Source organism: Oncorhynchus clarkii, chromosome 26 (genome assembly GCF_045791955.1).
Source record: "Oncorhynchus clarkii lewisi isolate Uvic-CL-2024 chromosome 26, UVic_Ocla_1.0, whole genome shotgun sequence".
In the NCBI taxonomy this organism is placed as follows: Eukaryota; Metazoa; Chordata; class Actinopteri; order Salmoniformes; family Salmonidae; genus Oncorhynchus; species Oncorhynchus clarkii.
The window spans coordinates 8499242-8524594 of record NC_092172.1 but is presented as its reverse complement, the minus strand read 5'-3'; the positions used below and the strand labels follow the sequence as shown (position 1 = coordinate 8524594).

The 25353-nt window shown below is 44.7% G+C and overlaps 1 protein-coding gene across 2 annotated transcripts; it reads right to left on the bottom strand.

The window, feature by feature from the left end:
• Position 1: 1 nt before the first annotated feature.
• LOC139384983 (CKLF-like MARVEL transmembrane domain-containing protein 4) lies at positions 2-25353 on the bottom strand. Of its 2 annotated transcripts, XM_071129944.1 has the most exons (4): positions 24461-25353; positions 9117-9293; positions 4409-4507; positions 2-2776 (listed from the first exon to the last, which is right to left on the bottom strand). In XM_071129944.1, the coding sequence occupies exons 1-4, from the start codon at positions 24644-24646 to the stop codon at positions 2612-2614; spliced, it is 627 nt and encodes a 208-aa protein (XP_070986045.1). In that variant the 5' UTR covers positions 24647-25353; the 3' UTR covers positions 2-2611. The 2 variants fall into 2 exon arrangements, with proteins under 2 accessions (XP_070986045.1, XP_070986046.1); XM_071129945.1 differs by lacking the exon at positions 4409-4507 and having other exon boundaries at positions 24461-25336.

Below are 25353 nucleotides of genomic sequence, written 5' to 3'. Positions count from 1 at the left end.
ATTTCCAAACCCATTTTATTTTGAGACAAGTTTGTCACCACAAACTATAGTTTTGTTAAATCTACAGAAAATTCTTTCCATACAACAATACAGATTGTAATACTGCTTCCTAGAGTTCAATAAATACTTGTATCAGTGACAGAGCATTTAAGAAAATCAAGGTCAAACCTTAAAAAAGGTAAGAGCAGTTAAGTCTTCAATTTAAGATAAGCCATTTCAGATGTTGAGTGGTTCAAAACCTTGACACAAGCAATAACCTCTGCACGAAGCACTGTCGGTAAAATTGTTTTAAGGACGTTACGTTACTGTACGATAAATACACCCATCTCAAAATATTAGGTTATATTTACAGAGTGCTCTGGATTGTTAAGGACATCACGAAGCATTAACTTGTATTGTTCCACTATAGTCACGTCATTTCACTACTAGTTAAAGCAAGGATTACATATGCACTCACATGGCCTATTACTGTATGTTAGAGGATAATGTATTGCTAGATAAAGGAGATGGATCCACTACTGTGAAGTCAAGGCATAATATACGACTTAAAACAATCAACCGAGTCCTGAATAGAGAGACATAAATACACACATTTGATTGTCTATTCTTCACACAGTTTCAATCATAATCAACAGTGATTACGGTCAATTCATTCAAATTAAATCTGCAATTTGAGATGTGCAATGTCCCTGCCCTCACCTACAATGTCATTCATGTAGTTAGGCCTTTAGATTGTTCCCACTGTCCTCACAAAGAATATTGGTTCATCAACTCTGAACACAAAATAGGATCACTTTGACAAAGATGGCATCTTTTAAAAACATTTGTAAGATGTCCCACAACTAGGAGTGGGTGCACTTCAGTACATATAAAGCATCCACCATGAGCAGTTCCTCTGAGGGTCTCTTTACCATAATCCACATATACATACAGTATCACCAGCAGGGTCAGTGGGATACAGAACACCCGGAATCACAATGTTGTGTAGATGTAAACACACAATACTATTTAGAACAAAAAATACAAAGACCAGAACACATGTCAACATTTCTAAAAGTCCTTCATCCGAGACACATTCAGTACAAACTTGCACATATGAACATAAATGTGAATTCAATGTTCGTCTGTACCAACAAAAAAAAATCCAGGAAGTTAAATTGACTGCGAGGGTGTTTTATGAAATAAGATATGTGATTATGTATGCTATATAAGATGAATAAGATCACACATTCAACTGAGATACATTGGTGCGCCATTCTGTGAATGAGTATGCCGTGGACCCAATTATTAAGGCGGCAACATCTGACAAATGTTGCCACATTTAAGTTTCAAACAGACAATAGAACATAAATGATGAGTCAGCCAATACCTGAGATGTGCTATGGACGCTGACCTCGACCAGCACCCATTTTATCAGTATTTCGCTCAATTATCAAACGTACCACCATGTTAGTAACGTACCACTGTGCAATTTGTCTGTCACTCACTAGGCCAGATATACTATAGGTACAACGCCTATACACATCACATTCATACTCTTTAACCGTTAACAAATAGCACCCACACCAACTACATTGCCTTCAAAAAGTATTCACACCTCTTGACCTTTTCCACATTTAGTTGTGTTACAGCCTGAATTGCAATAAATTAGCACAAAAAAAATGTCAAAACATGTTTTCACTTTGTCATTACGGGTTATTGCGTGTAGATGGGTGAGACAAAATCTATTTCATCCATTTTGAATTCAGACTGTAACACAACAAAATGTGGAATAAGTCAAGGGGTGTGAATATTTTCTGAAGAAACTGTAAATCAAAAGTCCTTCAATAAAACAAAATAGTAAAAAACAAATACCTTCAATCTTCCTTCAAACATCCATGTGGTTCGGTTGTTGTGTATTAGTGAGATACAATGAGGATGGTTACTTTACATATTCTACAGAGAGAGAGACAACTGAACTGTAATGGCATTGTGGAACTGAACTGTGTTGGGAATGTGTTTCAGGAGTATCGGAGTTCATAAAAACGTAATAACCGGTTGATCCGTCGTAACGAACAGGCCTAAGCTTTTGGTCCTTTTTTTTCAAGTTCACGTTAAAAAAAAATATCAATCAATTGAATTTATTAAATTGTTGTTCTCTTTGTGTGTCAGATCTGTAGTGTTAAAAAAAAAAAATCCATATCTAAACACAGTGTACACCTGTACGTATTGCAAATAAAACAACCACCAAACCCTGTACAGTACGTTCTGGTGGCCATAGATACCAAGTCACACAGTCAAGAGCATTTACCAAACACTGGTGCAAGATGTCAAACCACGCTGAATTCAAAACCAGAAAAACACTTCATTCATATCAAATCAATGCTCTTGATGACCGTCGACAGAGGTAGATCTCTGAGCCAGTCTGTGTATTGGTACACTCAGGGGGATAGGGCTCTGGGTCCAGGCCTTGGGGGACTCTCGCCAAGCGAGACCCACAAGTAAAGAGGCTGCAGTGCTCATCCATGGAGTGGGTACGGTGATTGGTTATGTCACTAGGGGGTAGTCGGAGAGAGGGTATGGTAAGATAGAAGCCCTAAATGTCAGTCTTGGTCTCAGAATGTCAACTCCATCAGGCCAGGTCAGGCCGTGACTCCATCTCTCCCCGGGAGGCAGTGCGGGCTCGCATGTACTCACTGGTCTGGACCGCCACTGAGCGCCCATCACCCATACGCCATCTCTTCACCGCCAGGAAGGTGTTCACAGCGTACACACACGTCACCAGGAAGCCAAAGACCTGCACAGGAAGTTACAGAAACATGATTCAACACAACAGAATTTCTGTTACTATGATCTTAAAATAAATGTGGGTTTCCAAGTAGTACAGGAGGAAATGACACCTCCCTCCAGTCCTTCCTAATAGTCCCAGTAGTAAATACATCTAAAATAGGGACTACTGTATAATTACAGCAAGACATTTGGCTGATTAAACAGTCACACACAACGTGTCTAATCCCTCTCCAAATCGCAGCCCTTTATACAGTCTACGCCCCTAAAGAAATAGACAAGAGTGGAATTCAACAAATACACACCTCCCACGGCTCCCTCCATCCCTCCCCACAGCAGGAGAGCCCAGGGCTTTTCACTGGCCCCTTCCAGGCCTGAAAAAAGCCCAGGATGTTTAATAGAAACTTCCTGCTGAGAACATCTGTACCATAAACGACTCAGCACAAATCCCCAGGCCACCGGCCGGGCGCCCGTAGTACACAGTTCTGCTGATCCAGCCTCATGCACAACCACAGGAATCAAGGGACCAGCCGTGTGTGCGAGGGCGTGCATGCTTTCTTATGTGTAAGGAAACAAGTCAGCCTTGCCAGACAATTCACATCATCTGCAAGAGATCATGGAGCGAGCGGTGCAAGGAACGAAAGGGAGAGACATCAAAATTAGGCTGAGGGTTACAAAGAGGGTTAATAGTCAAAAGAGAAAGAGAAAAGGTAGAGCGAAAAAGGGAATGAAACAAGAGAGCAAAACGAGAGAGAAACCAATGAGGTGTGACCTCTCTCTCTCTCTCCAACCAGGGGATTGGGGCTGAACTCCAGAGTAAACATCCATGTCACAGCTCAGAGCTGACAGGACAGGAATCAGAAATCAGCTCATAACCTCCAGGGAGGGACTGAGTCAGTAAATAGTGTGGATGTGGCAGCAGCTGGGTGGCCAATGGAGCCATGAACATTCACTGTGGCTCTGCTCACACATCATCAAGCTCCCAGCACTTTCCCGAACATGAACACTTTGCACCTGGGCTGGCCAATTACTGCCTGGCCAACTGATCGTCAAACCTCTCACACTGTCAAGCAACTTGATGTAGCAGCAATTCTATTTTGGATTTATTATACCGTAGGTGGGGAGGAAATGCCATATTGACTTGGTGAAATGCAGTTCAGGCTACCTTCCACAGGGGGGCAGCAGTTAACAGGAAATGCAGTATAACATGGACAGACAAAGAAAAGAAAATCAACAGAAAAACTTCAGGGAGGCTTGTTGCTAATCGCTAAATGTCTTGCGTTCGATTTGATTATTGAACATACCTCTGAACATCACATTTTGTAGTAAAGCTCCCTGATGTATATTTTAGATACATGTAGGCAACTCTTCAAACAACAGAAATTCAGTGGGTCATGTAACACCAGCCACTGTTCTTTGCGTGGCATAATCACGGATCAAAGAACTCTTTCACAGAGAGCGGGGAGTAAGGGAAGAGAGGACGAGGGGGTGAAAGGAGAAAGACCTCAGCCCATGTTTCAGTGGTGTACACCTGAGACAGACTGATAAACAGGGTGGTCACTCCCGAGAAGGCCCGGGTCAGGGGGTCACGAGGGGAGTGACCAGGATGAGGATGCAGTGGGGCGGGACAGGGGGAACCCACCACTGCTGCGATCTCGGCACCGGACTTGTGGTTGAGAGCAGCCAGGACCACAGAAGCCAGGAAGAAGAAGACGGTGCTGGCTGCAGTGTTGACCAGGTCCTGTGGCGACAGACAGACAGACAGACAGACCACGCATATTAATTAACATGTCACGTTTAGACGGATAGTTACTAACGAGGGGTTAGTACTAGCTTCTCTCGCCATGTCGTGCAGAGACTATGTTGAGTAATGTTTTAGGGTCATGTGATATAACAACTTTACCCATAAAGAAGACAAAAAACAGCAGTGTTTCTCAAAGGAACCTCAGATAACAAGAATAAACAAAAACTCTGTTGGTCACATGCGCCGAATACAACAAGTGTAGACTTTACCGTGAAATGCTTACTTACAAGCCCTTAACCAACAGGGCGGTTGAAGAAGAAGAAAATATTTACCAAGTAGGCTCAAATAAAAGCAATAATAAAAGCTACCCATCTAGCGGTTAAAACGACACACACATTTCTTTCCACCATGTTTTTGACGTGATAGAAAGTGGTAACTTTGTGGTGTCCAGCTCTAATGGGAGAGAGTGACAGACGGACGGACGGACGGATGGATGGAGATGAGAAGGGTGGCCTGAGGCTTGGTGGAGCGTGGGTCTTTTATTGGGCAGGATGCAGTTCTTATGAACAGGAGACAGGGGGTGTAAAATGGCTTCTGTATACCACCCTTGCCATGTCACAACACAACTGATTGGCTCAAATGCATTAAGAAGGAAAGAAATTCCACAAATTGACTTTTAACAAGGCACACATTAATTTGAATGCATTCCAGGTAACTACCTAATGAAGCTGGTTGAGCGAATACCAATAGTGTGCAAAGCTCTCATCAAGGCAAAGGGTGGCTATTTTGAAGAATCTCAAATATAAAATATATTTTGATTTGTTGAACACTTTTTTGGTTACTACATGATTCCATATGTGTTATTTCATAGTTTTGATGTCTTCACTATTATTCTACAATGTAGAAAATAGTAAAAATAAAGAAAAACCCTGGAATGAGTAGGTGTGTTCACACTTTTGACTGGTACGGTATGCTCATGCTGTATTTCAGAATTGTAATATTTATGTAACATATTAAGATATCAGTTTCTGTCATATCAAAGCTGCATATTTAGAGTCTCTGTAAACCACATCTTTGTCATACTTGTCAATCCATCAGCTATCTAAATGTTTGGAATTGTTTGTGCTGTTTTCTTGTTCTCTGTTGATAGTAATTGGCGCTGAAGCCAATCACTGAAGGTCCTTGTACAAGGACCTGATTATTCACATGAACATAGGACACTGTGTCTCCGTGAGCTTTCAGGATGTGTTGTTCTGGCTGGCTGACCAGTCCTTCAGTGTATGCTTAATAAATGTCCCAGCATGACTGGGGCAAGGCCCCCCCATGTGAATTGTTGTGATGGGAGTCATAACCCACATCGTCTCACATGACACCAACTCTCTCCCACAGACTCACTGGCCAAACCAGACTCAAGACTGAACACTAGCCAAGTGAGAACCTCAAAACCAGAATACTGGCCAGACCAGACTCAAGTCTCCCCTTTTTGCACCAACACACATGTACAGCTCAGACCACCAAACCACACATACACTGGAATCAATCAGAGACAAATCAAGCCTGAGTCTCACACTTGGCTTCAGATGTAGGGCAAATCCTCTCTAATGCCCCACTCCCTGTATATGCAGTCTGTGTGTGTGGCAGGTATAGAGAGTGTGTCTGTGTGTGATCTGTTCGGCAAAATGTGTGAAGAGAAAGCAAACGATGCTCAGTGGGATGTAAAACTGTGAAAAGTGCTGTTTTTCCTGGGGTTTAATCTGTCTGATGTGTTTCTACAGCGGCGCTAGGCTATCTTGTAGAGCTGGATCTCCCACTGGACACACCACCATCACCAACACAATAGTAACAGCACAGCATACACTGGTTCAACTGGAGTTACTGGACTGATTTATCAGCGTCAATACTGCCATGCTCCCTCTACTACACACACCAAATCCAGCTCACCTTAGATCCAGCTCACCCTAGATCCATCTCACCCCAGATCCAGCTCACCCTAGATTTAGCTCACCCTAGATTCAGCTCACCCCAGATCCAGCTCACCCCAGATCCAGCTCACCCCAGATCCATCTCTCCCTAGATCCAGCTCACCCCAGATCCAGCTCACCCTAGATTCAGCTCACCCTAGATCCAGCTCACCCCAGATCCAGCTCACCCTAGATCCAGCTCACCCCAGATCCATCTCACCCCAGATCCAGCTCACACCAGATCCAGCTCACACCAGATCCAGCTCACACCAGATCCAGCTCACACCAGATCCCACTCACCCCAGATCCAGCTCACCCTAGATCCAGCTCACACTAGATCTAGCTCACCCTAGATTCAGCTCACCCCAGATCCAGCTCACCCTAGATCCAGCTCACTTCAGGTCCAGCTCACCCTAGATCCAGCTCACCCCAGATCCAGCTCACCCCAGATCCAGCTCACCCTAGATCCAGCTCACCCTAGATCCAGCTCACTTCAGGTCCAGCTCACCCTAGATCCAGCTCACCCCAGATCCAGCTCACCGCAGATCCATCTCACCCTAGATCCAGCTCACTTCAGGTCCAGCTCACCCCAGATCCTACTCAGCCCAGATCCTGCTCACCCTAGATCCAGCTCACTTCAGATCCAGCTCACCCTAGATCCAGCTCACTTCAGGTCCAGCTCACCCCAGCACAATACTCTCTGGGAGAAACCATTCCCACATTCCACATGCACAGCGGTGGTTTGTAAAGCAGTAGCAAAAGATGGAGCGCCTGCCTTTAAATACCCCAGTCAAACCACTGCCTCTCGCTTTCTCTCTCTCTGCAGAGTGACACACTTCTCCAACCCCTCCTTCAACCTCAGCCTCGAGGCAGAGAGGCAGGAAGGCCGCTTAGACTTACTGGCTTCTTTGGGAGACGGGGAGATGTCAGCAAGCTCAGCATTTGGCAGAGCAGTCAGGGACTCTCTGGAAGCCAGAAAGTGTGAGTGTGTTAGGAGTGGTCTTTCGATGAGGAGGGCTGTCGAGGCTCTAGTAGCTACATCCCCTTCAAATGGCTCTACCAAATGTTTTCAGCTGCGTGTTTATGCTGATTTAGACAAGGATTAAGGCAACAGGAAGCACGCATATCTAGACAAACTCTCTGAAGTGGGAGTAGACTTCATGGAAGAAAAGTCCCCAAAAACACATTGCAGAATACATTCAGTTCAACAAACAGCAGAGACTACTAACACACACACAAACAGGACGGCATTGCACACTATTTCAACAGATGCCAAGAATCAAGGAAAATAAACCATACGGCTACATATTCAAGAGGAATGCACTGTGTCTCATGTTTCATCAGTAGTCAAGCAAAGTAAATCAGTAATATGTTGTTTGTGATTTGCCACAGGTTCATCCATCTAAACAGAAACCGTCGCTCCACTCAAGCCAATGCACTGCCTGATTTCCATAAGGAGCTGGCACAGAAGGATCTGTAGTAAAGTGAGAAAGGGAGAACCTGCAAACCAGATCAGCATACAGCATGCTCTCACACTCAGAAGGGAGACTCTACTTGGCACATTGTCAAAGATCCAGTCAAGAGGCCACTTCAGGTTCTCCCACAGGCTGTTATTTCACTCGTGCGTGTACTGAGATTTCTGTTCCCAGCCTCCTCATTTCTGAGCAAAAACTTTCCCTTCCTTCATTAGGCCAGCACTTCGCCCACATTGAAAACGGGCAGTGTGTGTGGTCACCCTTCTCTGTGCTGTCTCTCCCTGGCATGGCAGTTGGTCATTTGAAAGTCTTTGTGTGGAGAGACAACAGAGCAAGCCAGCTGAGACAATGCATGGCCGTTGTGGGCAATGCCACAAAAAGAGGTCCAGTCTCTGCCTAGCACAAGATAGACCAACGCCACCCCATCCAGAGACACGGCGTCACACAGATCACCAGGAGGGCAGAGGGAGAGAAAAAAGAACAGCCAACAATGTCTCTGAATAATCAAATGACCTCTAACCAAATGTGACGTTTCCAGGAGCCTACACTCACCAACTCTTCAAAAAAAGGTTACCCCGGGGAGATTTATGATGAAGCCCAAGGCTGTGCTCATTTTCTTAGGTGAGGGAACAGCTCCCCTATACTCCCAAGACAGCAATAGAGCATTACCAAACATACCACCAAACACAGGTTTGAGATGACAGGATCAAATAGCACATCATTAGAATGAGATATGGACATATTGAATTATGGAGAGACAAAGATGCTGTGTTGACACGGTGCAGTGTTGCCATACTTTTTAGAAGGGTTTCATTTGCTATGACTGCATTATTTTTTTTAAACTCATTTGTCGCCCACATTTTATAGGCAAGTGCACTTTCAGCAAATTCAGTTTACCCTCGGTTCAACTGATCAACTTTTACTTGATCAACCTTCATGTCAAGTTGCTCTCATACCTATATAATAACACTGTATTTAAACTAGTCAGTATTTAAACCTGTCGTTCTGCCCCTGAACAGGCAGTTAACCCACTGTTCCTAGGCAGTCATTGAAAATAAGAATTTGTTCTTAACTGACTTGCCTAGTTAAATAAAGGTAAACTAAGAAATTATTGACATCTAAACCAGTAAGAGGATGTGATTGGTCAGTGTGTGTTGGTGGGATACACACCGTCAGGCTCCAGTTGACGTGGGGCACTTTGGTGTGCAGACTCAGGCTGAAGATGAGGAGGAGGACGCCGGTGACTACAAAGGCACTGCAGCTGACAAACTCAAAGAAGTAGACCCCTCCGCAGGGTAGGCACAGCATGATGGTCTCTATGCAGATGAAGGCTATGAGGGCCAAGGCCTGCGGAGAGGGAGGAGGAAGAGGGACAGGTCAAGGACAGCCTTAAAATAAACTATAAACATACAGTCAGTCCTACAGTAGAGTGGGTAGAGAGTGTGTCGTTATGATACTACCCACATCAACCCATACAAATCCATTCAATCAGAAGGAGAGCCAACGTTCAGGACAGCTTTCTGTTTTTATATTGTTAATTCATCATTTGAGGCATGCCATTTAGTCATGATAACTACACTGCTCAAAAAAATAAAGGGAACACTAAAATAACACATCCTAGATCTGAATGAAATATTCTTATTAAATACTTTTTTTCTTTACATAGTTGAATGTGCTGACAACAAAATCAAACAAAAATTATTAATGGAAATCAAATGTAGCAACCCATGGAGGTCTGTATTTGGAGTCACACTCAAAATTAAAGTGGAAAACCACACTACAGGCTGATCCAATGTTGATGTAATGTCCTTAAAACAAGTCAAAATGAGGCTCAGTAGTGTGTGTGGCCTCCACGTGCCTGTATGACCTCCCTACAACGCCTGGGCATGCTCCTGATGAGGTGGCGGATGGTCTCCTGAGGGTTCTCCTCCCAGACCTGGACTAAAGCATCCGCCAACTCCTGGACAGTCTGTGGTGCAACGTGGTGTTGGTGGAGCGAGACATGATGTCCCAGATGTGCTCAATTGGATTCAGGTCTGGGGAACGGGTGGGCCAGTCCATAGCATCAATGCCTTCCTCTTGCAGGAACTGCTGACACACTCCAGCCACATGAGATCTAGCATTGTCTTGCATTAGGAGGAACCCAGGGCCAACCGTACCAGCATATGGTCTCACAAGGGGTCTGAGGATCTCATCTCGGTACCTAATGGCAGTCAGGCTACCACTGGCGAGCACATGGAGGGCTGTGCGGCCCCCCAAAGAAATGCCACACCACACCATGACTGACCCAACGCCAAACCGGTCATGCTGGAGGATGTTGCAGGCAGCAGAACATTCTCCACGGCGTCTCCAGACTGTCGCGTCTGTCACATGTGCTCAGTGTGAACCTGCTTTCATCTGTGAAGAGCACAGGGGCGCCAGTGGCGAATTTGCCAATCTTGGTGTTCTCTGGCAAATGCCAAACGTCCTGCACGGTGATGTAAGCACAACCCCCACCTTTGGATGTCGGGCCCTCATACCACCCTCATGGAGTCTGTTTCTGACCATTTGAGCAGACACATGCACATTTGTGGCCTGCTGGAGGTCATTTTGAAGGGCTCTGGCAGAGCTCCCCCTGCTCCTACTTGCACAAAGGCGAAGGTAGCGGTCCTGCTGCTGGGTTGTTGCCCTCCTACGGCCTCCTCCACATCTCCTGATGTACTGGCCTGTCTCCTGGTAGCGCCTCCATGCTCTGGACACTACGCTGACAGACACAGCAAACCTTCTTGCCACAGCTCGCATTGATGTGCCATCCTGGATGAGCTGCACTACCTGAGCCACTTGTGTGGGTTGTAGACTCCGTCTCATGCTACCACTAGGGTGACAGCACCGCCAGCATTCAAAAGTGACCAAAACATTAGCCAGGAAGCATAGGAACTGAGAAGTGGTCTGTGGTCACCACCTGCAGAACCACTCCTTTATTGGGGGTGTCTTGCTAATTGCCTATAATTTCCGCCTGTTGTCTATTCCATTTGCACAACAGCATGTGAAATGTATTGTCAATCAGTGTTGCATCCTAAGTGGACAGTCTGATTTCACATTAGTGTGATTGACTTGGAGTTACATTGTGTTGTTTAAGTGTTCCCTTTATTTTTTTGAGCAGTGTATATATCAACTAGTGACACTAACCACGTTTCTTTCACCGTACACCAACGTTTCAATAACTTTGATGAGACTGGGGTGACTGGTGCTGATGGAGTGGCATTGCCTTGGGAAGTGAGTGAGAGGAGCCCACAACCTCATTGTGAACAGTTAACTGATATATTTTCCCTCCTCCACCACAGTGATGGGGGAGAACTCGGAGGTTCATGTGTTATTTAAGGATTTCCGTTGCAATCAGCCCGGCTCTCCACAAACCTCAGACCAGCAGATTACAGGTTGGTCCACATGAGCCTGAGGGAGACAGAACCACCGCCATCACCACGCATACATATTCCAGGCTTTGTCCCATCTGGGCCGGGCTCAGACCGGATCTAGTTGCCTGACAGATCTAAATAAAGAATCTGTTCCTTCTGGAATAATGGGCCCAGTCCAGCTTGTATCATCAAAAATGTATGAGCTCTGTGACAGGAAGTCGGAGAATTACAGGCATGCTAATGCACACACTTAGCACCCTTGCCATGTATACATTCACACCACCTTGAGAAAGCTAAAAGGTGGCTAATGGACCATTCCCTAGTCACATCACTCAGTGCCTGAGGAAGAGAGAAAGAGAGGGAGATACAACTATTTTGGTATCATCATCAAAAGTGACATCACACTCTTATCTATGTGCACGTGCACACACACACACACACACACACACAATCTGCATTTCAAAAGAAGCAATAGAAGCATTTCGCTACACTCGCATTAACATCTGCTAACCATGTGTATGTGACAAATAAACATTTGATTTGACACTGAATCTCTTTCCTTTCTATCTCTCTCTCCTCCCACCACTTTTCAAAAAGCCTGTTCCTAAGGGGAGCCTTCAGGTGTCTTATGCAGATGCTTGGTTTCACAGCTTTGACAAGGAAGTCACATGACTTCATGACAGTCTACGGCTCCCCACATGGACTTGGGACAGCCAAGCGTCTGAGGATCTGCTTACGGCCAGAACTGTCACGGCCGTTAAAAGAAGAGGACCAAGGTGCAGCATGGTGAGCGTACATTTCTCTTTTTATTTGGAAAAAAAGACACCGAACAAAACAATAAACACTACAAAAACAAACCGTGAAGCTAAATGCTATGAGCCATAAACAAAAGTCATCTTCCCACAAAGAAAGGTGGGAAAAGGGCTACCTAAGTATGGTTCTCAATCAGAGTCAACGATAGACAGCTGTCCCTGATTGAGAACCCTACCCGGCCAAAACATAGAAATACAAATAATAGAACATAGAATACCCACCCCAGGGCCTCCCGGGTGGCGCAGTGGTTAAGGGCGCTGTACTGCAGCGCCAGCTGTGCCATCAGAGTCCTGGGTTCGCGCCCAGGCTCTGTCGTAACCGGCCGCGACCGGGAGGTCCGTGGGGCGACGCACAATTGGCCTAGCGTCGCCCGGGTTAGGGAGGGCTTGGTCGGTAGGGGTGTCCTTGTCTCATCGCGCACCAGCGACTCCTGTGGCGGGCTGGGCGCAGTGTACGCTAGCCAAGGTGGCCAGGTGCACGGTGTTTCCTCCGGCGCATTGGTGCGGCTGGCTTCCGGGTTGGATGTGCGCTGTGTTAAAGAAGCAGCGGCTTGGTTGGTTGTGTATCGGAGGACGCATGACTTTCAACCTTCGTCTCTCCCGAGCCCGTACGGGAGTTGTAGCGATGAGACAAGATAGTAGCTACTACAACAATTGGATACTACGAAATTGGGGAGAAAAAGGGGGTAAAAAAAAAAAAAAAAAAAAAGAATACCCACCCCAAATCACACCCTGACCAAACCAAATAGAGACATAAAAAGGATCTCTAAGGTCAGGGCGTGACAAGAATGTTGATGTTTCTATAATGTATGACCTGCTCAGATTTCTTGTCTGTTTTCCATGCTCTTTTGAAATGCAGATTGAGCCAGAACTCTCTGTGAAGAGCCGTCTCCTGTTTTGTACTGGTTAAATGGAAAGGGTGATTGACAGACAATGATTTCCATGGCAACAGTGGGACTTGAATATGTAGATTCACCTCCCTTTTTAGCCGTGATATTATCTTTAGACAGAGAAAAAACATCTCACCTCTGTACAATTATCTGTAATGGCGTTGGAGACAATATGAATCCTATGATTTATGTGTAAAGAATTACCATAATTATGAAGTTGGACAAAAGACCAGTCCATCTGTAATATTAAAAATGTTCATGAAAACAAAACACATTTTCTATAAAATATGTTGGCGCAGTGTCAAGGCCCAATCCATCCTGTATTTTTCTGGGTCAAACACACTGCTGATCAGAAGCCACTCTTTCCTCTCCATCCAAGTCATATATTATCCTGAAGAACAAGTTTGTGATATCGTGAGGATGAGATAATCATCCATGTGACAACAACAGTTTTCTATTGAACAGAGCAATATTGTCAACGTCAGAATTTGCTGCAAAACTGGCATCTTAGTTGCCTGAGACATGATAAGTGCAGGGAGCAAACCAACCAGCAACCCAAGCAGGGAGGCAGCTGGTCGTGTTCCTTCTGACTTTTCCACACCTCTTTTCCCAAGCCCCGGGCTGTTTCTTAAACCTGTCAGCCCGGTTAATGAACAGAACAGGGGACTGCAACAGGGCTCCTCATCACAACACTCCTCTGTTTCTGACACATAGAGTTGTTGAGGCAGGAGAGTGCTTAGGCTACACTCCTGACAGGTTCTCTGGCTAACACATCTGCTGCAATTACAGCCTTGTACTGGAATTACAGCCTTGCGAAGGGCCAAACACTCAATCTCACGCAGACACACAAGCATGCACACAGTCACGTGCATACAAACATATTATTTCAGAGTGGCAAATCTTTGTCAAGGCCACACTTGCAGTAGGTACCTCTGCGAGGAATTCATTCTGGCCCATGTCTTTCTCTGTGGCAGTGAAACCGCATCAGAGCTGTGTTTGCCTGGGTGCACACAGTGTGACATTTACAACATGGACGTGTCCAGACTGTGGGGTGGAGGGTGGGATGCAGTGGATGAAGTCATCGCCGAGTCGTGATAAAAGCAGCCCTTCCCTGGCCCAGTGTGGAGCAGGTGTCAGACAGGGAGGGGGGAGGGGATGGGGTTACTATGCATGCTGGGTAAGTGTGTAACTAATGATTATATGTCAACCCCACCCACCCTTCTCCAAAACCTCCCATTGTTCATCTCTGGGATTAGTTACATTGTGAGTTGCTTGCAATGGCCACTTGGGAGTCAGATCCCAGTCTTGTTCACCATCTGTTGTGGCCAGAAAAGGAACGGAGGTAGGCATCACAACACAGACTGCACTCCAACGACCTTTGATCGGCGGAGTCCTGTGCATTTCGTTCCTGGCCTAAATGGCTCATGGAAATCTGTGCAACAATAACCGTTTTTCTCCTGTTTCTTGAACCCAGAGATGTCTGTAGAGCCAGAAACTCCGCCTATCATGCGTGTTTGTTACAGACCAGTCTGAGAGAAACACTAGAACAGAACACACAGTCTCTCCAGAATGAGAATTGCTAGCGGACACGGAGCAGCATCTGGTAAATTAATTTAGCGCCATACACAGCCTACAAAAAGGGCCTTCAATAATATTTAACTTTCCCTTGTTAAATCACCACAATAAAATATCTACATTACAAGGTCCATTGACACAATTGAATAGCTATGTAACAACTTAATCCAAACGGCAACACTCTACAAAAGAGATGAAATGGGAGTTTTATTTTGGTATTATAAAGGCCACAGTGTAAATTACATTAGAAACAGTACAAAAAGGAGGGACTGTCAAAATCTGATTGGTAAGAGCTGATTGGGTTAGAGCTGACTGGGTAAGAGCTGACTGGGTAAGAGCTGACTGGGTAAGAGCTGACTGGGTTAGAGCTGACTGGGTTAGAGCTGACTGGGTAAGAGCTGACTGGGTAAGAGCTGACTGGGTAAGAGCTGACTGGGTTAGAGCTGACTGGGTAAGAGCTGATTGGGTAAGAGCTGATTGGGTAAGAGCTGACTGGGTTAGAGCTGACTGGCTAAGAGCTGACTGGGTAAGAGCTGACTGGGTAAGAGCTGACTGGGTAAGAGCTGACTGGGTAAGAGCTGACTGGGTAAGAGCTGACTGGGTAAGAGCTGACTGGGTTAGAGCTGACTGGGTAAGAGCTGACTGGGTAAGAGCTGACTGGATTAGAGCTGACTGGGTAAGAGCTGATTGGGTAAGAGCTGACTGGGTTAGAGCTGACTGGATAAGAGCTGACTGGGTAAGAGCTGACTGGGTAAGAGCTGATTGGGTAAGAGCTGACTGGGTAAGAGCTGACTGGGTAAGAGCTGACTGGGTTAGAGCTGACTGGGTTAGAGCTGACTGGGTAAGAGCTGATTGGGTAAGAGCTGACTGGGTAAGAGCTGATTGGGTTAGAGCTGACTGGGTAAGAGCTGACTGGGTAAGAGCTGATTGGGTTAGAGCTGATTGGGTAAGAGCTGACTGGGTTAGAGCTGACTGGGTAAGAGCTGACTGGGTAAGAGCTGACTGGGTAAGAGCTGACTGGGTTAGAGCTGACTGGGTTAGAGCTGATTGGGTAAGAGCTGACTGGGTAAGAGCTGACTGGGTAAGAGCTGACTGGGTAAGAGCTGACTGTGTAACATGACTTGAGCTCTGTGGAAATGCTTAGAGGAGATGAGATCCACAAAAAGCCTGTTGTCACGAGACTTTTCACACCCGTGTAAAGTTTCCTCATAGACTGACACAAAGAAAGGTTCTCCGAAAGTGATAGCGCCAGTATCCCGGTACTACTGCTTCTCCCAGTAACACCAAATCAACCTCAGGCCTTCAGAGTGTTTATGTTACAACAACCTCTATGGGACCAGAGACCAAGATGGTGTGGCTATAGGAACAGTTCCCATAGTAAAGTCCTTAGGAGAGGTAAACATGCTGACGGGAGGAGGGTTTCACCTCAACTTAACTAATGTGAAATATACTATACACACAACCCTCCTGATTGGACCAGCAAGGTTAGCACCGAACATTCCTCTTCACTAGCCCATAAAAGTATGCCTTTTGATTTATAGCTGAAATCGTACGTGATTTTACGTAACTGAATAGCCTATTAGGGAAGGATAACTTTTCGTCATCAAGTCCATTATCACTAGTTGAATTCAGTTCAACTATATCAAATCATCAACTCTGCGGTAACGCAGATTGAACTGGGATGATCCATTAACATTGAGAGAGCTCTTGTTCAGGGAAAAACTGGGCACATTTGCAGGTGAGTTACAACGAGCGGTGTTCTGGGGGATTAAATAGTAAAACACAAGGCCTCAGCAGTTCCCTTGTGAGGCCCTTCAAGCCAGTCAATCATTGTCCAGTGGCAGTGGGAAAGGCGGTGGCCTACATGCACTCCAAGGTCAACTGACAGTCAAACCCGAGCCCGAAACATGGGAGCTCTGCTATCGTAAAACTATTATGGTCAACCTTGAGCATATTTCCTCATCGAGCTAGCGTGAGTAAATGTAAGGAATGTGTTATCAACTCCTCTGTACTATCGTTCAAATGAAACCCCCTTACATAGGAAGCAGAGCATGGCTGGGCAAATCAAATCAAATCGTATTTGTCACATGTGCCGAATACAACAGGTGTAGTAAACCTTACAGTGAAATGCTTACTGACAAGCCCTTAACCAACAATGCAGTTTCAAGAAAATCCCTAAAAAAGTAAGAGATAAGAATAACAAATAATTAAAGAGCAGCAGTGAATAACAATAGCGGGGCTATATACAGTCAATGTGTCAATGTGCGGCGGGCACCGGTGTCGAGGTAATTGAGGTAATTATGTACATGCACAGTGGGGAGAACAAGTATTTGATACACTGCCGATTTTGCAGGTTTTCCTACTTACAAAGCATGTAGAGGTCTGTCATTTTTATCATAGGTACACTTCAACTGTGAGAGACGGAATCTAAAACAAAAATCCAGAAAATCACATTGTATGATTTTTAAGTAATTCATTTGCATTTTATTGCATGATATAAGTATTTGATCACCTACCAACCAGTAAGAATTCCGGCTCTCACAGACCTGTTAGTTTTTCTTTAAGAAGCCCTCCTGTTCTCTACTCATTACCTGTATTAACTGCACCTGTTTGAACTCGTTACCTGTATAAAAGACACCTGTCCACACACTCAATCAAACAGACTCCAACCGCTCCACAATGGCCAAGACCAGAGAGCTGTGTAAGGACATCAGGGATAAAATTGTAGACCTGCACAAGGCTGGCATGGGCTACAGGAAAATAGGCAAGCAGCTTGGTGAGAAGGCAACAACTGTTGGCGCAATTATTAGAAAATGGAAGAAGTTCAAGATGACGGTCAATCTCCCTCGGTCTGGGGCTCCATGCAAGATCTCACCTCGTGGGGCATCAATGATCATGAGGAAGGTGAGGGATCAGCCCAGAACTACACGGCAGGACCTGGTCAATGACCTGAAGAGAGCTGGGACCACAGTCTCAAAGAAAACCATTAGTAACACACTACGCCGTCATGGATTTAAATCCTGCAGCGCACGCAGGGTCCCCCTGCTCAAGCCGGCGCATGTCCAGGCTCGTCTGAAATTTGCCAAAGACCATCTGGATGATCCAGAGGAGGAATGGGAGAAGGTCATGTGGTCTGAGACAAAAATAGAGCTTTTTGGTCTAAACTCCACTCACCCTGTTTGGAGGAAGAAGAAGGATGAGTACAACCCCAAGAACACCATCCCAACCGTGAAGCATGGAGGTGGATGCTTTTCTGCAAAGGGGACAGGACGACTGCACCGTATTGAGGGGAGGATGGATGGGACCATGTATCGCAAGATCTTGGCCAACAACCTCCTTCCCTCAGTAAGAGTATTGGAGATGGGTCGTGGCTGGGCCTTCCAGCATGACAACGACCCGAAACACAGAGCCAGGGCAACTAAGGAGTGGCTCCGTAAGAAGCATCTCAAGGTCCTGGAGTGGCCTAGCCAGTCTCCAGACCTGAACCCAATAGAACGTCTTTGGAGGGAGCTGAAAGTCCGTATTGCCCAGCGACAGCCCCGAAACCTGAAGGATCTGGAGAAGGTCTGTATGGAGGAGTGGGCCAAAATCGCTGCTGCAGTGTGTGCAAACCTGGTCAAGAACTACAGGAAACGTATGATCTCTGTAATTGCAAACAACGGTTTCTGTACCAAATATTAAGTTCTGCTTTTCTGATGTATCAAATAATTATGTCATGCAATAAAATGCAAATTAATTACTTAAAAATCATACAATGTGATTTTCGGGATTTTTGTTTTAGATTCCGTCTCTCACAGTTGAAGTGTACCTATGATAAAAATGACAGACCTCTACATGCTTTGTAAGTAGGAAAACCTGCAAAATCGGCAGTGTATCAAATACTTGTTCTCCCCACTGTAGGTAGCAGCAGCGTAGGGTAGCCATTTGTGGGTAGCCATTTGATTAGATGTTTAGGAGTCTTATGGCTTGGGGGTAGAAGCTGTTTAGAAGCCTCTTGGACCTAGACTTGGCCCTCCGGTACCGCTTGCCGTGCGGAAGCAGAGAGAACAGTCTATGACTAGGGTGGCTGGAGTCTTTGACAATTTTTAGGGTCTTCCTCTGACACTGCCTGGTATAGAGGTCCTGGATGGCAGGAAGCTTGGCCCCAGTGATGTACTAGGCTGTACGCACTACCCTTTGTAGTGCCTTGCGGTCTTAGGCCGAGCATTTGCCATACCAGGCAGTGATACAACCTGTCAGGATGCTCTCGATGATGCAGCTGTAAAACCTTTTGCGAATCTGAGGAACCATGTCAAATCTTTTCAGTCTCCTGGGGGGGAATAGGTTATGTCATGCCCTCTTCACGACTATCTTGGTGTGCTTGGACCATGTTAGTTTGTTGGTGATGTTGACGCCAAGTAACTTGAAGCTAGGGCTGTGTAATATGGCCTAAAAGTAATATCTCCATTTTTTTCAGCGATTTGGACAATTCATGATATATATCTCAATTTTTTTTGTTTTTCTCTAAACAAATTAAAAAGGCCAAGACATTTTATTCAAATAAAAAAATATACAAGGACTCAAGGCCTATTTGTGCAAAACAAATGAAGTATATTCTATTGTTTAGGCATGTTTGACCAATAGCTGTTTGAACATGTAATTTATATAATAATTTTGATTGAAAATGTATTATTTTAGTTCATTTGTTATAATTAAAACAGCCTGTGGATGTTTGCTATTGGATTGGCAGAATGACTACTAACACAAACTACTAACACAGCCTCCAGCTAGCCTGAACATAACTTCTTGAATGCACTTGAATTATCCAATGTCACACTTACCGATGGCACGGTGAAGCCTGTGCCCAAAGCACTGCAGGCGGGTCCAGTTGTTCAAGAGCAATGCTTTTATCAGGTTACTCCTGTTGTCAGCTGTCATGCACACCTGTCGATCTTCGCTCATCTTCCACGATGCCAGAGAGTCTTTGAGACCCTGGGCTATTACTTCACCCATATGATCATCGGGGAAGTAAGACGTCTGGAGGCAGACATTTAGCAATTTCCAGTCTTCATTTATGTAGTAGACTGTCAAACTTAGGTATGGCTCTGACGTTCTGCTTGACCATAGATTGGCTGTGGTGGAAAAATATGAAACACTAGCAAGGTTCTCTGCTACTTTTTCGCGGGTAGCAAGTGTATAATCGTGACAGGGCCTCTTCCGTGAAATACTTGCAGCTTGGCAGCTGATATTTGTGATCAACTGTACCTAGCAGCTTTTTTAAGCCTGGCTATGTAATAGGTCACTGCATCCGTTACCTCCTTCCACCTCAAACTGTTCTTGTCATAAGGGATTACGTTTGAAAAAGATGCGACTATGGTAGTTTGTCTTTTAGCAGATGTTTTGGGAATCGAGCGACTGGAATTGGCTTTGCGTAGTCTCACACATTCCTCCCATTCCACCGTGTGTTTCAGCTGCAGGTGATGGGAGAGGTTGGTTGTGCTGCTGCTTTTCGTTGCAATTGTCTTTTGACACCTTTTGCACAGGACATTTGTTTGCTTAACATAAACCCGAATGAACCACTTCCATATTACTGAAAAAACATTGCTGCCCTTTTTGGGGATGATTTCATCCTCATGATCCTGAGCTGGCTTCCTCACTTTCCATTTTGGTGGAACTCTTACCGGCGCTACACTTCTCCGCGTGGTTACAATTTGTGACAGGCTGTCTAGGGTTGTGATTGGTGGATAACCTTGATTCTTTGCGATAGACATTTTCCATATCGCGCTAAAACATCAACTCGAATATATATAAAAAAAACACTTGATATATCGCCCTGCCCTACTTGAATCTCTCAACCTGCTCCACAACAGCCCCGTCGATAAGAATGGGGGCGTGCTCAGTCCTCCTTTTCCTGTAGTTCACAATCATCTCTTTTGTCTTGATCATGCTGAGGGAGAGGTTGTTGTCCTTGCACCACACGGTCAGGTCTCTGACCTCCTCCCTATAGGCTGTCTCATCGTTGTCGGTGATCAGGCCTACCACTGCTGTGTCATCAGCTAACTTAATGATGGTGTTGGGAGTCATGCCTGGCCGTGCAGTCATGAGTGAACAGGGACTGAGCACACACCCCTGAGGGGTCCCCATGTTGAGGATCAGCGGGGCTGTGTTGTTACCTACCCATACCACCTGGGGCAGCCCGTCAGGAAGTCCAGGATCCAGTTGCAGAGGGAGGTGTTTAGTCCCAGGGTCCTTAGATTAGTGATGAGCTTTGAGGGCACTATGGTGTTGAATGCTGAGTTGTAGTCAATGAATAGCATTCTCACATAGGTGTTCCTTTTGTCCAGGTGGGAAAGGGCAGTGTTGAGTGCAATAGAGATTGCATCATTTGTGGATCTGTTGGTGCGGTATGCAAATTGGAGTGGGTCTAGGGTTTCTGGGATAATGGTGTTGCTGTGAGCCATGACCAGCCTTTCAAAGCATTTCATGGCCACAGACTAGAGGTTGACCGATTAATTGGAATGGCCGATTAATTAGGACCGATTTCTGGTTTTCATAACAATCGGTACTCTGCATTTCTGAATACCGATCACGGCCGATTACATTGCACTCCACGAAGAGACTGCGTGGCAGGCTGACTACCTGTTATGCAAGTGCAGCAAGGAGCCAAGGTAAGGTGCTAGTTGCATTAAACGTATCTTATAAAAACAATCAATCTTAACATAATCACTAGTTAACTACACATGGGTGATGATATTAATAGTTTATCTAGCTTGTCCTGCGTTGCATTTAATCGATGCGGTGCCAGTTAATTTATCAATGAATTATAGCCTACTTCACCAAACGGTTATTTAACAAGAGCATTCGTGAAAAAAAGCACTCTCGTCGCACCAATGTGTACCTAACCATAAACATCAACGCCTTTCTTAAAATCAATACACAAGTATATATTTTTAAACCTGCATATTTAATTAATATTGCCTGCTTACATGAATTTATTTTATCTAGGGAAATTGTGTCACTTCTCTTGCGTTCTATGCAACAGAGTCAGGCTATATGCAGCAGTTTGGGCCGCCTGGCTCGTTGCGAACTGTTTGAAGACCAACTTCGCCAAATGGGGTGTGACTTAACAAAAGCACATTTGCGAAAAAAGCACAATCGTTGCACGAATGTACCTAACCATAAACATCAATGCCTTTCTTAAAATCAATACACAGAGGTATATTTTTTTTAAACCTGCATATTTAGTTAAAAGAAATCCAGGTTAGCAGGCAATATTAAACTAGGGAAATTGTGTCACTTCTCTTGGATTAATTGCACGCAGAATCAGGGTATATGCAACAGTTTGGGCCGCCTGGCTCGTTGCGAACTAATTTGCCAGAATTGTACGTAATTATGACATAACATTGAAGGTTGTGCAATGTAACAAGAATATTTAGACTTATGGATGCCACCCGTTAGATAAAATACGGAACGGTTCCGTATTTCACTGAAAGAATAAACGTTTTGTTTTCTAAATGATAGTTTCCGGATATCAGAGGTTAGCTTTTTTACATGGCACATATTGCACTTTTACTTTCTTTTCCAACCCTTTGTTTTCACATTATTTAAACCAAATTGAACATGTTTCATTATTTATTTGAGGCTAAATTGATTTTATTGATGTATTATATTAAGTTGAAATAAAAGTGTTCATTCAGTATTGTTGTAATGGTCATTATGACAAATAAATAAATACATTTTAAAAATCGGCTGATTAATCGGTGTCGGCTTTTTTTGATCCTCCAATAATCGGTATCGGCGTTGTAAAATCATAAATCGGTCGACCTCTACTACAGATGTGAGTGCTACGGGTCGGTAGCCATTTAGGCAGGTTACCCTAGTGTTCCTGGGCACAGGGACTATGGTGTTCTGCTTGAAACATGTTGTTATTACAGCATCACACAGGGAGAGGTTGAAAATGTCAGTGAAGACACTTGCCAGTTGGTCAGCGCATGCACGCTGTACACGTCCTGGTAATCCATCTGGCCCAGCGGCCTTGTGAATGTTGACCTGTTTAAAGGTCTTACTAACATCGGCTGCGGAAAGCGTGATCACGCAGTCGTCCGGAACAGCTCTCACGCATGTTTCAATATTACTTGCTTCGAAGCAAGCATAGAAGTTATTTAGCTCGTCTGGTAGGCAGCTCTCGGCTGTGAAAGCTAGACTAATAAGGTAATACAGTGACTAGGTCCATGAAGCCAACAGGTCTTGGATGGCAGACATGGTGAAGGTGAGATAAGGTGAGATAATGACATTCAGACGTCCTGCCCAGTGCAGGTATTACATTAGACTTGCATGAATAGAAAATAAAAAATAAAAATAGTTTACCTTTATTTAACAAGGTAAGTCAGTTAAGAACAAATTGTTGTTTACAATGACGGCCTAGGAATAGTGGGCTAACTGCCTTGTTCAGGGGCATAACGACAGATTTTTACCTTGTCAGCTAGGGGATTCGATCTAGCAACCTTTTAGTTACTGGCCCAACGCTCTAACCACTAGGCTACCTGCCGTAATGTCACTGGGAGTTGTGCTGTCTCCACTGCACATTTACATTTGCCCTGGGTAACGGTGGTGAAAGACATGACTTCCTGTTTGACCTCGGTGTTTTGTTTGTTTTTATGTAACCTCTAGTTGGTCAGCTTTCTCCAACTACGACATTGTAATTACATGCTTATTTTTGTCAGTATCATCTGAGAAGAAGACATCCACCTGGGCACAGAGAGTTGCTCTCAGCACAGACGTAGGCTAAAGATGTCTTTCTCAAAGACATATCTCCGGTGTGTGTGTGTGTGATTCTCCAGCTACACCTCTCCCACTGTTCTCCTTGTCAGACTGGTACTGTGCCTTTTCTGGCGTTGAATCTGGTGAATCCTCTGAACATCAAAACTCTTCGTACAATGAGTTCACTTAAAGAGTCTGTGTGTGCGTGTGTTGACCACTGTACAGCACAATAGAAGCCAAATTATGTTCTATAACTGCTAATGAAGCAATATTCGAACATGGCATCTTCTGAGTGGGCGGCTTAGGTTGTTACTGGTTTCCCCAGTGCTTCATCTGTAGGCTATGTGAGAGCACCATCTCCGACTGAGCAGTTTGGCACCAATAGATGGGACAAAACTCTGGCTCAGACGTTTCCTCTGCAGCTGAATTATCATAGCTTTTGGAGGCATCTTCTCCCCACCTAGACATCTGGTTTTAGGTGTACTGGCACAAACCCCACATTAAACTATTCTGTTTCCCCTTCCTGTAAACTGCTTAGAGAAATGTTGCTGATTTCATGAAAATAAACAATAGTCATACAATTGTTATAAGTGGTTGATATGGAATTCTTTCTAGTAGAGGAATTTGTCATTATTTGGGCTACTTCCATTGCAATATTATGTACTGACTTCATGTACATATCTACCTCAAATACCTCGTACACTGATATGGTAATGTTAGTCCCTCTATATTGCGCCTTTCATGTGTATTTTATTTTTACACTCTGCATTGTTGGGAAGGGCTCGGCAGCAAGCATTTCACGGTAAAGTCTTAAACCAGTTGTATTCGGCACGTGAGACAAATTTGGATTTGAAAACATTTGAAAGTGTAGCATAGTGGACTGTGGGTGAGCCACATGCAAACTGGGTTACTATTATGTCACTGTGCTTAAAGAACCAGGCCATCTCTCAAAAACAGACAAGCACAGGCTACACGCATACAAATGCAAACACAGTAGGTTACAACGCACATCGTTCAATGAAGTTTTTATATGCACATATTTAAAACTTCAGTCGCCTAGTCATGCAGTCTGTTGAATGATTTGACTTAATTATTTAACTTACCACTTCAACGGCCTTTAATATGCCAAAGTGTGACTTCAGGTACTCAAAGTCACACCTAATGCCACCCAAAACATTCCTTGAGTGTACGGGCTCGGTGGTGGGCTGGTATGGGCTACTTGCTCCCGAGATCATGGAAGTGTTGGAGGCCTCGCCATGAAACCCCTCCGCCTCCTCACTGTTCCTCATGATTTCACTGTACGCTCCTACACGCACCGGAACTTTTAGTAGAGTAGCCCAGTGGATTTACTCACCGTTTGGCTTTGAAAACAAAAAAACACTTTATGCAATACGCGAAAGCGAAAAAATAAAAACAGCTCACTTTTGATGCGACGATCGCACAAGCTACTTTGTTGTGGCGAACATTTTTTAAAAGGGGTAACAATGCTTATTCCGCGAATATTCCTCGATGATCAAATGCTGCTTCCATAAAGAATGTGATACAAATTGCCTTACAGTTGCGCACTAGTGTAAGGGACGATTCTGGTTGGTTCTGCACGCACCGAAAACACCTATTCATGGAGTTGGAGAAACAGGCGAGCTACATTCCGCTCCTTTGTGATACTTATGTAAATAACAAAAATCCATCATGGCCAGAATAAACGAGACATGCCGTTTTTACACCATGGCGTTGGTAGCCAAAAGTTCTGAGCTGAAATACAAATTATGTTACGGTTGCTGTACATGTAAAGTCTTCGCCCAAAAAAACGGCACATTCCTGTATGCACACGCTTTAAAACGTATTTAACTGCTTGAAGACGCCCATCGGATATAGTAACTTCTGGTAGTTTAGGGCCCGGGGGCAGTCTTTACTATCCCCGTGGATCTAATTGTAAATAGTGAAGTGCTTTCCCGATGTGTGTATCATCGTTCGTCGATAGATACTGCGTAGGTTT